The sequence below is a fragment of the Epinephelus fuscoguttatus genome, linkage group LG3 (assembly GCF_011397635.1).
Source record: "Epinephelus fuscoguttatus linkage group LG3, E.fuscoguttatus.final_Chr_v1".
Lineage (NCBI taxonomy): Eukaryota > Metazoa > Chordata > Actinopteri > Perciformes > Serranidae > Epinephelus > Epinephelus fuscoguttatus.
This window is the reverse complement of record NC_064754.1, coordinates 28,576,771-28,591,754: the sequence shown is the minus strand read 5'-3', so window position 1 is coordinate 28,591,754 and position 14,984 is coordinate 28,576,771. Positions and strand designations below refer to the sequence as shown.

The 14,984-nt window shown below is 39.2% G+C and overlaps 1 protein-coding gene across 1 annotated transcript in view; it reads right to left on the bottom strand.

The window, feature by feature from the left end:
- Positions 1-31: 31 nt before the first annotated feature.
- LOC125883644 (uncharacterized) overlaps positions 32-14,984 on the bottom strand; it is a 28,138-nt gene continuing 13,185 nt past the window's right edge. The window contains exons 7-11 of the mRNA XM_049568097.1: positions 7,030-7,209; positions 4,599-4,865; positions 4,137-4,469; positions 2,751-3,005; positions 32-2,534 (exon numbers count right to left, since the gene is read on the bottom strand). Coding sequence (XP_049424054.1) covers positions 2,362-2,534; positions 2,751-3,005; positions 4,137-4,469; positions 4,599-4,865; positions 7,030-7,209 — 1,208 coding nt within the window. The 3' untranslated portion in view covers positions 32-2,361. The remainder of the gene's footprint in view (positions 2,535-2,750; positions 3,006-4,136; positions 4,470-4,598; positions 4,866-7,029; positions 7,210-14,984) is intronic.

Sequence of the window (14,984 nt, the reverse complement as noted above, 5' to 3'; positions counted from 1 at the left end):
ATATCAATGAAAGACACATGGAAACATCTCATTGTTTGTACAAAGTGATAATTTAATTACATTTTCAAATAAATGTGGTCAAAGCATTTTCCTTAAGTGAGCCGTTCAGTTTTATACAGTTTTTGCTTGCATCTAGTTCTTTTTTTCAGTGTCATTAAGCTAGCACAGCAATACAACAGATGCATACACCATACACACATGTACACAACAAATACACACACATACACACACACAGAAAGTGTGTGTGCTTTAAATATAAACAGCACATCTCTGAATACAATGCATACACCATACACAAAGATATACACTACAAATACATGCACACAGAAACTTGCACCATCAGTAGCTGGGCTGGAATGAGGTCAGGCTCAAAGTTTCAGTGGTTTAAACACACAGCTGTGAAGTCCTGTGCAAGCATTTTCAAATACTATTATTGAGCTTTATATATACACAGCACATCTCTGAATGAAGCTATTAGGTCATTTGCAGTAAGACTGCCAAAATACAACAGAGAGAAACCAAAAACAACACCTTTACCTTGTTTCAGACCACTGTGGCCCAATAAGCACCACATAATACTAACTTAATAACATAAATTTAGTTTCTCATTTCCCTTGGCAAATGACAAAATATAAAATTGGTTCATTTTTTAAAAATTTGATTGTTGTAATTTATTATTTAACTTTTTTGTTATTCAAATTAAATACTGATTTATTTCTAAACTACTTCCACTTTTGAGTCATATATCAAATTACATTATTAGCCTGTATACATTTAATATAAATTCATATTCTAATATCAAACATTTGGTATAGAATGTAAACTTTTGTCTGCCAGCATTCTACTTCAATAATCAACTATGTTTCTGTATAAAACTGCAGCTGGACTAAAATATTTGTGTATTTCAGGACAACACACATTAATCAACATTTCTGTAAATGTGCCAGAGCTGGCAAACTAGTGTTGAACTGCAGTCCTTTGTCTGACGTTCTAAAAACCAATGAAGGCACTGAAATGACGACAACAGCAACAATATCAGCACTTCTATATTTACTGCTAAACCTGTTGAACCAGAGGCTCTCTACCAAATTCAAGGTTGTGCATCCGTTCAAGGATAAGTCTGGTGATAGTCTCTATTTTCATTATTCAGTTCCCATGAAAAGATGAAACAAACAATGAGCTGATCCTACTCGAGGCTGGATTACCAACCAGGTAAAACAGGCAACTGCCTCAAGACACCTCACGAGTCTATGTGGAAATGATTTTGTAATAATCTGACGAGTTACAAATTTGTTTCATAAAATGTACCACGAAAGCACAATTATAAATCTAAAGTAGACCCTAGGGTGGCGTTTACACTACCCTGTCTACCAAACTTTTAGCCACCACTGCAAAACTATTAAAAACCTATCATGTGTCAAATGGTTGCACCAATGTTCCTTCATTACAGTCAACAAGGGTACTGTGGTTTGTGTCGAGTCCAACCCATGTACAACATCCTGCTGTCTTTAATACTCACTAGTGCGCCAAATATATATAAATCCACAGCTGAAAATAGTCCCCAACAAATGCAGTTTGAACTTCCCTTTGAGCAATGTTGCTACACACTCAACCCCGAGCTAGTGAACTTGGGGCTGGGTGCTACACACAGGGCAGGAAAGCAGGAATGCACTGAGAGATAGCCAACACGTCATTAGTCTTTTTGTGGGAGCAAGAAAAATCTATAATGATAAGGTAAAAAGTCCTGTCTCTTAAAAAAAGAAGATGTGACCCATAATATTGTATTTGCTTCACACATACAGAGGATTTGGTCTTGTAACTCTAGACAAAGTGAAATATTCACATTTTTGTGGTAAGGAACTGAGCTACATACATGTTGCAGTGCAACACTGTGTCAGACTTTAACACTGCACTTTAAATGTATGTAGATTTACTGAATAGCTGCTTTCAATTATCACAAAATATTTTTCATAAAAATAAACCCCATACATTAATGGGAATCCCCTATAGGCATAATGGATAGTTGCTTGTAATCACTGTCAAATGATGCTTCTATAAAGTTATAACTGTTAAAGTGTCTCTGTAAGCTACTACTACATGATCTACTGTATGTTTTTGTACAAAACCAGTATTTGTATATAAAGCTTCTGTAAACACAGCAGATAAAAGAGAGATGGTGACTTGTTCCATTCAGTAGTGAGGTTAAGTTAAAGTTAAAGTTAAAACTTGAATTCAACTCATTTTTATGATATAATTTGGGGTACTGTATATCATTAGATAGTGTCAGTGGACAGATAACAGGAAATGAGGGAGAGAGAGATGCGACAAATGTCCATACACATTTTATGTCCTCCCGCAGACTTACTCTGCACAGGGCACGGTGGAGTGTCGTGCGTGCAAGCGGAAAACGTCCTTCAGGTTGTACTGTCCCACTCGGCTGGGTTTGTAGCAATAGAAGTAAACAAGAAGGCCCAAGACGGTCATGACAAGAACAAAAACTCCAATTATCACGGCTATAATGATTCCCATGTTGACTGCAGAGAGTTGGGTAAGGGGAAAAAGAAAAAAGGAACACATATTATTAGACGTCAGACCAAAACCAAATACAAAAACAGCCACAATGAACTTCCTTCCTGTGTCAGGTGTTACAGTCATGCTATGAGAAAGAAACACTGAAAGCAATGGTGTGTTGCACTCACTTTCCACTAACAGTCACAACCATGAAGACTGGACAATACTTAAAAACTCACCTTGGACATCAACGTTAAACTTCACAGTGACAGTCCCCCTGCTGTTACTGACGGTACAAGTGTACAACCCTTCATCCGCAAAAGTTACAGAGCTGATAGTGAGAACGCTGCTATTGGAGGGGGAGGGGCTATCTAATGGGAGCTTCCAGGTGTATGAGGGGCTGGGTTTCCCCACAGCTGAGCAGTTCAGTTGTAGAGGGTTTCCTTCTGTGATGGTGATCTCATCTGGAAGTGATGATTCTATTTGAGGCTTATCTGTGTGTTGAGAAAGAAACACAATACGTCATCACAGTAGCATGGGAAATTTTTGGAAATCTTAAACAGATGGTCCACTGATGGTGACGTACAGCACATTGTAAAAGAGAAGTGGTGGAAAGCACCCAATTTCTTTCATTACAGTATTATCCCTTACAGGCTGATGTACTTCACTTTCAGTTTCTGCGACCATGTGCTTCTACTTCAAAACATAACTGAAAGTATTTAAAATTTTAATCGACTACCTTTATTTACAGGAACAGTGGTAGTTATAATAATTATAAAAGTTTCTTTACAGACTGATGTCTTCAAACATATTCATATATTAGATACTGCAACAACTGAACTGTATTGTTATGAGACTCACTGTGCTCAGATAAGCTAAGACTCCCTGAGGTGGATTTAGGCACACTGGTGCTTTGAGCTGAATGTACCATGAGTGCTAACATGCTAACTCATTTCCGGCTTTCAGGACTTCTGCACTACACTATTATCACCTTTTAAGCTGATAACACAACACGACATTAACACTCATTTGGAATCATGTGTTTGGTCAACTGACACTCCTTTTGGCTCAGGAGATAGCTACTGTGCAGATGCTTGTTCCAAATTATGTCACCAGCACAAGATGACAGGGGATGTATTCGGGGTATTTTGGCTTCATTTTTGTACAATGAGGATAGGTGGAGATGTTAATCCGTCTTCATATACACATTATGGTCTTCACCAACTCATGACAAAAATATCAAAAATAATGCTCACCGGTTGGTCGCCAATTTTATCTGTCTGCTGTTTTGTACTGAGCAGTGGGTTTTAAGAGCTTTTTCACTGGAAACACGCAGATGAAAGTGATGAGACCGAGTCAAAACTAAAACAACACTAACACTAAAACAATGAGCTAAGAGACTATCATGGTCCGTAGAGACGAGGAGGTCTGCAGAGTCAAGTGGGCTCATAACTATGCGTGACCCCTCTCACCTCCAAGCAGTCATGTGATCCATTGCTATTTTAAACATATTGATTAGCTTTGAATAAAAGGTCAAAATAGTTCTTCCGTTACTGCAAAAGAGGCCAACATGATAACCAGGGGTGTTAAGGTGTGTTGACTTTTTTCTGTGTTGTCGTACTCACAGTGCACAGTGACTGGGATCTTTTGTGATATCCCCACTGGAGGGGGCTGTGGTCCTTCAGGTCCCAGTTCCAGCTTTGCTTCACACCAGTACTGGGCTCCATCATCTTCTTTACTGGGGGTGATGTCTAAAGTGAAGGTCTCAGTCACTGGTTTCTTCTCTGTGATGTTTTCAGAATGAAGTTGACCTAGTGCTGTTTGTCCTTTATAAAAAGTCACAGTGAGGTTTTCAATAGGAGCGACTTCCTCCACTGTACACTGCAGAGTGTACTGCTGACCCTCAAACATTGGCCCAGTGTGATTATCAAAGCTGATGGACACATCGTCTGGAGGCTCTGTGGAGACAAACAGAGAGACAGACACACATTCAGTAACAAGATGAGAGAATATAAACCACCTAAACGTACACACGTTGTTAATTATAAATAATTAAATCATCACCAGCAAGTTTTTTGTTTACTTACTGTAGACAGTCACAGGCAGGGTGGTACAACACTGGGCTTGAGGAATGGTATAGTAGCACAAGGGTGATGCGTCCCACTCAGTCAGCCTGTCGACCATCCATGTAATCACGGTCCCGTTTGTTTCTGTCTTTCCTGAATTGCTTTCGATTTTAAAAATGTAGCCTATGCAGTCATGCTGACATGCAGCGCAGCTGGCAGAGGTCGGGTCACCAAACTTGACAACCAGTATGGAGGGAGTGAACTCAGGTTTATCTGCACAATTCTCATCTGTAACACAGACATTACAGGTTGAGGTTTTAGACAGTCCATCATTAAAACATCTAAAACTGTCATTTCACACACAATGTCTTTCAAAGAAACCAAAAGTTTTTTTTGTTTGTTAATTCAATATATGTATTTGTTTCCTTAATAGAACAGCAGTCAGTCCTTAGTTCCTCCTTAGTTACTGAAGCTGCATCTTGCCAGGCAACCAAACAGTCTCTATACAAAACACTTATTTTGGGTCAGACACTCAGAGGGTAGCGTAGTTGGGGGAAAAGTGGAGCTGATTACCCAGGGCCCAAGTGGTAGGGGGGGCCTGGAGGGTAAGATGTTGTTTTGTTTGCAATTTTCATTTCTTTATTTCTATATCATTTAATTTTATATAATAATTAGTGCCACAACTAAATTAATATTGGCTCAATTAAGTGGTTCAAAAGACTGAACTCTGTATAAAAGAAATAGGGGGATTTCTCTAAGCCTACCCTTGTACTAGGATTTGTCACTGAATGTAGCTAAAGTAAAGGGCACCAACATACATCTTTCCCCAAGAAAGGGAAAAAAGAAAAGAAAGAAAGAAAGAAAGAAAGAAAGAAAGAAAGAAAGAAAGGAAAAGAAAGCAAACTGACTTAAAAAAATAATTCAAAAGATGCGTGAGAGAGACAGAAAGAAAGAGAAAGAAGAAAGAAGGGCAGGGGGCCACAGAGACTGCTTATGCATAGGCCCAGAATCTGGTGCTACGTCCCTGTACACACTCACAATTCTGTAACTATTTAACAAAACACTTACTAAAAAATATATATATATATATATCTAAAGATAAAAAAAAATCTAATCATATACGTATATCTGCCCCTCTACATTTCAACTCAATCACTGAATAAATAAATAAGGTTAAAGGGGAACACCACCAAAGTTAAGAATTCCAACATTACTGCTATGGCCAAGGAAAGTTCAAACAAGAGGTCCCAAACTTGTGATGTCATTAGGTGTAAAGTCTGAAGTTGCATCATAGACAATGAACGGGAGCCTGAACTTGTTGACCCACATGTTTTGTTTTCTTTTGTATACCTAAATAAGCGTTACTCTATTGTACTGTTCTCAGTTCTGAAACAGAAACTGTACCCAAACATGCAGAACACTCCACTGGCTGCTCTCAGCGTCACCTATAACATCTTTCACCATGGAGCAGCTCCAGCCTTTACACCCTATGACATCACAAATTTGACTTTTAGCACTCTAGGTTTTGTATTTTTAAGAGAGCTGTCCATGTTTATTAATATTATTGTACTGTCTTAGACCACATAACATGTATAAATTTCCAAAACGGGCGTAGTTCCCCTTTAAGGTATGTGGCTATTCTCCTGTGATATCAACAGCTCAACTTGTTTTTTAAGACACTGAATACCACATAATAACTTTTAAAGCCGTCAGTAAGGATAAGTGGTGAAAAAGCTACACTAATGAAAGTGAGGCCATTCCAAATCAAAATAGCTTTACTGGTATGGCCATGAATATGTAGGCTACAGTACTACTGCCACAACTTGTGTGTACATGTGTGACATTATCCACTACACAACAGAGGCTCTAACACTGTGGTTCCCAACTGGACCAGCCATGAGGTCCAGATTTCTCCTTAGTCATTAGTTCGAGGTCCCACAGTTTAATTCATTCAGTGTCATACATGTGTTTGGCCATGTGGTTGAGCTAGTATGCTGTCTCTGTCATGTAGCCCTCCGCTTTTTACTCAGTGTACAACGGAAAAAATAAAGTGTGCGTTTTTTTAATAAACTTGACACATGTGGTCCATTTAGAGTGGGCCACTTTTGGACCACGACCCACCTGTTGAGAACGGCTGCTCTAAAACATGCTTTTTTTTTTTTTTTTTTTTTTTTACAAATTACAACTATATTATAATACTATACATGTAGGCTACATAGTAAGCCATTGTTAAAGAATGTAACACATTTTGGCCAAGAAATCATTAAAATATAAAAATAAATAATAAATCTGAAGCATACAATGGGATGAATAACTGCCAACTTTTACTACAAGTCCTAAAAACACTAAACACAACATTTAAAAATCATCATCATCAATCATTAAGGCAGGAGAATGAAGCGCTTTCTAGGGCGGACAGTAAAATCCCAGACAACAGAGGCGGTAAACTTACCACAGGCAGTAACGGACATACTCAGGTCACGCAGAATATTCAAAGACAAAACCACAAAGATGTGATAGCTAAACATTGTCTCCGGTGGGTATTGTAAGCGAACGAGATGCACGGTAATACAAACGGTCGAGCCCAAAGATGGCCAGAGAGACTGCGACTCAAAATTGAAAGTTAGAAACACTTAAAAAAAATCAGAGTCCACTCCCCCTTTTCCCTGAAGAGGCTCAGAGCAGTGAGGGAGACATTCCCGACATTACCGATGGTTTCCAGTCACCCTATTAGACACTCGAAATCGAAACTGGTGAGCGATCAGGGAGGATTTCCGAGGCATTTTGGGGGAAATTCCGGTACTGTGTCAACAGAGGACTGATCCCCACTGTGACCCTGAGTTATTCAGCCTGTGAGCAGCCAGCTGAGTTAAAGTCCCCCAACACATTTACACGAACACATAAAGGCTGCACACAAGCAGCAGAGCTTCACTATTATTCTTTTTTTTTTTTTATCTTTAGTGCCTACTGGAAGGAATTTGTTCCGGAATCAGACTTCCCTTATCTACTTCCTGGAAGCCCTTTGTCCCTCTGGTAGGGGAAAGTTATGCTCAAGAGTCTCAGCTGAACAGATTGCAGCAGCAGTATTGGTAACCTTAACCATCTCCCACACATATTCATCTCCTCTTCCTCCCTCCATACTCAAATTTCCTCCTTTTTCCCCTCCTTTCTGGTGTCTCAAGTTATTTTTATCATAGACATATATACATAGACGCCGCATCGACTGCCTGAGCGCGTCCTCGCCGGCCGCCATTTTGGATGGGTCTCGCTTCGCCTCCACAGTGCATTCACTTCTATTGAGGAAGGAGCTGTATGCACAAGTAAAATAGAATAACTCGCTGAATTTTCAACTGATTTTCACGCGGTTTGGTTTGTTACAAACGGCACACATGTAGTTATGATACAGGATGCTTTCGTACATTAAAAATGCGGGATTTCATGCTTTAATACTTCCTGCAGATAGCAACAGCATGTTATTTAGGTCACAACACAGTTATTTTATTCATCTCAACCCCAGAGTGGGATGGATATATATATATATATATATATATATATATATATATATATATATATATAGATAGATAGATAGATAGATAGATAGATAGATACACTGTATAAACACAATATACACAATACAAAACATAGTATAGCATATTAATAAATTTATTAATATATTTTAATAAAGAAAAAGCTCTATTGTTGATTGAGTTTATTTCTCACACACACCCACTCTCTTTTATACCCACAGCCATCAGACTTAATAATTCTTTGTTAAATAGATGATCTTACAGACTTCTTTGAAATTTTCTTTTCAGGGATTAGTAAAGTTATTCTTATTACACTGACTGCTGTGATCCCTCAAAAGTAGTAAAACATTTTCAGTATTTACATAAACACTGAAATTAATTTTGGTATTGGTATTATAACTATGAAAATGGGACTGTGGTCAAGATAATTTGAAAAAAGATACAGAAGGATGAGCAGCAGGGGATATTTGCAGCACAGCTGGTGGAAAAGTGAATATGTGCACAAAGGTGTGCTAGGCAAGGCAAGGCAAGTTTATTTGTATAGCACAATTCAACACAAGGTAGTTCAAAGTGCTTTACAGAGACATTAAAAGCAACAAGACACTATTTAAAACAATAAAAACAGTCGATTGAAAAGGGAAATAGAAATTGAGAATGATAGTGATAATAATAAAATGCAGTAACATAAAATAAAAACAGGCTCAGTACATTGAACCGTCAGGATAAGAAAAGAAGTAGAATAATAAAAGGCATAAATCAGCAGTGTGTAGTTAAAAAGTACGGGCAGTAGAATACAGCAGGTAAGTATTTAATCTAAGAGTACGCTTCAGTAAACAATAGTGTTTTTAACCCTGATTTAAAGGAGCTGACAGTTTGAGCAAACCTCAGATCTACATATTATGCTATACATAATATGCTACATACAGTACAGGCCAAAAGTTTGGACACACCTTCTCATTCAATGCGTTTTCTTTATTTTCATGACTATTTACATTGTAGATTCTCACTGAAGGCATCAAAACTATGAATGAACACATGTGGAGTTATGTACTTAACAAAAAAAAGGTGAAATAACTGAAAACATGTTTTATATTCTAGTTTCTTCAAAATAGCCACCCTTTGCTCTGATTACTGCTTTGCACACTCTTGGCATTCTCTCGATGAGCTTCAAGAGGTAGTCACTTGAAATGGTTTTCCAACAGTCTTGAAGGAGTTCCCAGAGGTGTTTAGCACTTGTTGGCCCCTTTGCCTTCACTCTGCGGTCCAGCTCACCCCAAACCATCTCGATTGGGTTCAGGTCCGGTGACTGTGGAGGCCAGGTCATCTGCCGCAGCACTCCATCACTCTCCTTCTTGGTCAAATAGGCCTTACACAGCCTGGAGGTGTGTTTGGGGTCATTGTCCTGTTGAAAAATAAATGATCGTCCAACTAAACGCAAACCAGATGGGATGGCATGTCGCTGCAGGATGCTGTGGTAGCCATGCTGGTTCAGTGTGCCTTCAATTTTGAATAAATCCCCAACAGTGTCACCAGCAAAACACCCCCACACCATCACACCTCCTCCTCCATGCTTCACAGTGGGAACCAGGCATGTGGAATCCATCCGTTCACCTTTTCTGCGTCTCACAAAGACACGGCGGTTGGAACCAAAGATCTCAAATTTGGACTCATCAGACCAAAGCACAGATTTCCACTGGTCTAATGTCCATTCCTTGTGTTTCTTGGCCCAAACAAATCTCTTCTGCTTGTTGCCTCTCCTTAGCAGTGGTTTCCTAGCAGCTATTTGACCATGAAGGCCTGATTCGCGCGGTCTCCTCTTAACAGTTGTTCTAGAGATGGGTCTGCTGCTAGAACTCTGTGTGGCATTCATCTGGTCTCTGATCTGAGCTGCTGTTAACTTGCGATTTCTGAGGCTGGTGACTTGGATGAACTTATCCTCAGAAGCAGAGGTGACTCTTGGTCTTCCTTTCCTGGGTCGGTCCTCATGTGTGCCAGTTTCGTTGTAGCGCTTGATGGTTTTTGCGACTCCACTTGGGGACACATTTAAAGTTTTTGCAATTTTTCGGACTGACTGACCTTCATTTCTTAAAGTAATGATGGCCACTCATTTTTCTTTAGTTAGCTGATTGGTTCTTGCCATAATATGAATTTTAACAGTTGTCCAATAGGGCTGTCGGCTGTGTATTAACCTGACTTCTGCACAACACAACTGATGGTCCCAACCCCATTGATAAAGCAAGAAATTCCACTAATTAACCCCGATAAGGCACACCTGTGAAGTGGAAACCATTTCAGGTGACTACCTCTTGAAGCTCATGGAGAGAATGCCAAGAGTGTGCAAAGCAGTAATCAGAGCAAAGGGTGGCTATTTTGAAGAAACTAGAATATAAAACATGTTTTCAGTTATTTCACCTGTTTTGTTAAGTACATAACTCCACATGTGTTCATTCATAGTTTTGATGCCTTCAGTGAGAATCTACAATGTAAATAGTCATGAAAATAAAGAAAACGCATTGAATGAGAAGGTGTGTCCAAACTTTTGGCCTGTACTGTATATATATATATATCCCACTCTGGCGTTGAGGTGAATAAAAGCACTGTGTTGTGATCTAAATAACATGCTGTTGCTATCTGCAGAAAGTATTAAAGCATGAAATCCCGCATTTTTAATGTACGAAAGCATCCTGTATCATAACTACATGTGTGCCATTTGTAACAAACCAAACTGCGTGAAAATCAGTTGAAAATTCAGCGAGTTATTCTATTTTACTTGTGCATACAGCTCCTTCCTCAGTAGAAGTGAATGCACTGTGGAGGCGAAGCGAGACCCATCCAAGATGGCGGCCGGCGAGGACGTCGGCTCCAATAGGCAGCGGCAGTCAATGCGGCGTCTATGTATATATGTCTATAATTTTTATGTGTTTCCACCTCTCTTCTGACCCCACACCCTCCCCCACTACAGTTTGCAGCCAGCCAGAGGGAGGCAGGACTTCATATCAGAGGGCCAGCTATTATAATGGCACTTGTTTTGGAGTGTTAGGAAAAGAGCAGCAGAGCCACACAGCTGCCGTGGTAGAAGGAGTATTCAGATCAGTAAAACAAGGCAACTCTGATCTTTGTTGGCTCAGCAAGCTAAAGATACTTTTTATCATATGGTATGGACTTGTCCTAAGATTCAAACCTTCTGGGATGATGTTACACAGTCCCTTTTTCCCCTGGGAAAAATGATCGGTGCCACTGTTCACTGTGACCCAACATTGTGTCTTTTGAATCCTACTGTAAAAGGATGCTGGTCAAACACAAATTGTAACCACTGGATGCATGACAGCTGAAAGACTTATAGCAACAAACTGGAAGGACGCAGCCCAGCTGAAACAGGGACTGTGGTTTTAGTCATCTCTGGAGATGATCTCCATGGAGGTGGCAGCTTGTCACCTTTCTGGTACCTACTTTTCCAAGAATCTTGACACCGACTCCAGAAGCAACATGAATGGACCAATATTTCTTTCTATTTTGGCTAACTTATCCAGTAGATCCACAACTCACTGAGACACACACAAACCCTCTGTAACCACTAACTCCCTCTTTTTCATTTCTTTTCTTATCAGGTTTAAGCACTTCTGCAGACATATCAATAAAAGTTCAAGTAAAAAAAAAAAAGTAAAAATAGACAAGGTAAGGCAGCTTTATTTGTATAGCACATTTCATACACCAGGGCAATTCAAAGTGCTTTACAGATTTACAATAAAAGAATAAAGAGAAAAAAGATGTAAAAGGTAAATTTAATTCTAAATGATTTACTTTTTTTTTTTTTTTTTTTTAAAAATCACCATTAAAAATAGCAAAAGTGCAGACAAGAGGTGCAGAGATAAAACACTTATATAATAATAATAATAATAAATGGAGTTTAATAAAGTTGCAGTCAATCAATAAAAGTTCTTGAATAATAAAATTTACAGTGCAGTGTAAGAAATGAGTAAATATTTCATTTAATAAAAGGCAGCGGAAAACAGATAAGTCTTCAACCTTAATTTAAAAGAAGTGAGAGTTGGTGCAGACTTGCAGTTTTCTGGGATTTTTTTCCAGATATGTGGAGCATAAAAACTAAACGTTGCTTCTCCATACCACTGTTTCCACCGAGCAGTTCGGTGCGCTTTTCTTCCGTTTCCACAATTAAAAGTTGCTGATGGTACCAACCATGTCATCCACATTCTTGGTCCCCCCTCTGTTGGGGTACCTAGCACACAGATCTGGTACTAAAATGTAGAGTTGTGAACGCTGCAGTCTGTTGATTGGTCTATAGAGGACGGTCACTCTGCTCAGGGCTGAGTTGTGGCTGGTTCTGAGGCTCATGTAACCACTGTTCATACTGTGGAGAGTTTTATTAGTAAACTGTAACTACAAAATGAAAGGATATTTTGCTGCCTCTCTCAGCAGCTGTAGACTGAGAAACAAATAACTTAATTCACCTGGCCAACAGCCAGCAACTTTTAAGGTGGAACATTTACTTGTAATATTACTCAATGCATGAGTTGACAATGTGACTCTATCAACACACATTACATTTCATTTTGACAACTCTAACTCCATTAGTTTTTCTATGACATACACTTTTAGTAATGAGAGGATCTTCAAGCGTTTATATATATCATTTTCAAACAAGTCAGCATATATCCCAATTCTTACTCAGAGAAAAAAAAAAGTGTTGCAGAGCATCGTTCCTGTGGGCTCCGGAAACACTAAACCCCTGAGCTTGCCTGAGAAGGACTAAATGCACAAGGCCACTATTTTTAGATATCCCATGGAGACAGACTCTCACTGCAGCCTGTTTTATTTTGCTCTGAAAATTTCCTTGTGCAACCCCGTTCTGTGAATGAAAAAAGAGGTGAAGTCTGATAAAGGAGGAATTGACCTATGGCTAAATCCCGCCCTCAAATGCGATGAGCCAATCACAGTGCGTATAGCCATTCCCATAAACTTGGACATTCTCTGCCTGGATGTTCATTGAAATGCATTACAGAAAGTCAGTTTTGTTTGGTTTTATGAGCTTTTTCAGAGATTTGAAGTTTAAAATTGGTCAAACGGTGTGCATGGGGTACATGCACCTCCGACACAAGGTATCCTGAGAGGCTGGGCGACGAGGTGTATTTTTTACACTTTAAATCACATCTCAACTGAGAAAAGTGTCTCCTTTGGATAAAGTTGTGTGGTAACGTTAGACCACAAGACCTTAGATGCCTGAGGAAATTCCAGGAATCCCCTCCAACACTGAGGAATTTCTATTCCTGGCACCATCAAGAGCGTCCTGATGGGGAACATCTCAGCCTGGTACGGAAACAGTACTCAACAGGACCGCAAGGCCCTGCAAAGGGTGATTGATTCAGCTCTACCCTGCCTAAAGGATGTTTACACCAGGCACTGCAAAAAATAAGGTCAGAAGAATCATTAAAGACCCCAACCCTGCTGAGGTCAGGAAGAAGGTATGGGTTACACCAGGGTCAGGAAAGGCTTCTGCCCTCAGGCCACAAGGATTCTAAGCCTGATCCCCATAGACATGTATTTATTATTATCACTATTATTATTACACTGTTTTGAGTGCACAAATTGATGAAACTGATGATTGTATTTCACTGAAGTCATGTTTTATGACTTCATGTGACACATATTGATTGATAGTTAAGTAAATGTACTTGGTTACATTTCACCACTGCGCGAACAGGAAACCTTAAATGAACTGTGCGGTACTGTATTATCATCACTACTCATCAGAACCGCTTCCTCATTATTCTCTCGATAAATTCTATAATAATGCTTTATAGGTCAGTTATGAGCCAAAAATAATTTCCAGGATGTGACAAAGATCTTTGATTCGTTTGGATTTGCGTCACTCTCCCACCTCCAACTAGTTCAGAATGCAGCAGCAGATGACATCACATCACCCCAATCCTGACCTCTCTCCACTGGCTTCCTGTGTATTTTAGAATTGATTTTTGGATTTTACTGATCACCTTTACAGCTCATCTGGCCCCAAGCTAAATAGCCAAAATGTTGACCTAATATGAGCTAGTTTGCAGCCAGATCCTCAGGTGGGTCCTTCTGGCTGTCCTAAAGTCGAGGCTTTAAACTAAAGGTGACCATGCTTTTGCCATCAGGGCCCTTTGGCTTTGGAACGACCTGACTGAAGAGATAAGGCTTGCAGAATCAGGGACTTCTTTTAAATCACTTCTTAAAACCCATTTTTACAGACTTGCTTTTATGTGATGTTGTCTTTTTATTCATTTAATTTCCTTTTTATTTAGTCATTTTTATTGCTTTTGTTGTTTTTGGCCTTTTTATTTATTTATCTATATAGACATTTAGCATCCTGCATATTTTGTCCTCTTGTTTTAACTTTGTCTTATCTCTACCCTAGCTTTGTCTCGCTTATGTCTTGTAGGACTGTTTGGCTTTCTGTTGCTATATTGCCTTCTGAGTATCCCATTTCGGCTTTTGCCTTTGTTTGTCAAAGCACTTTGTAAACTCTGCTTTTAAAGGTGCTATATGAATAAAGTTACTATTATATCAGTTCATACTGTAAATAAGCTCTTATCTGAATAAAACAGGCATACTGTACCTTGCATAGATAATGATTTCAGGAAGGATGCAGGGGAAAATAGCAGAGGACTTTTACTTTGACACAATTAAAGACATTTACACCATAAATTGATGCAGAAAAGACACAGCGTGTCATAAAAATTCACTAGAATGCAAAAAATGAAGTGTCTGATGCTCAAAAAATTCTGGTGGAGGACCTCCAAATCCTCAGTTTCATCTGCGTGTCCCCTCCAGTGTTGAAACAAAACCTATCTCGGGTACAACAGTCAGTTGCTACACAAAACAC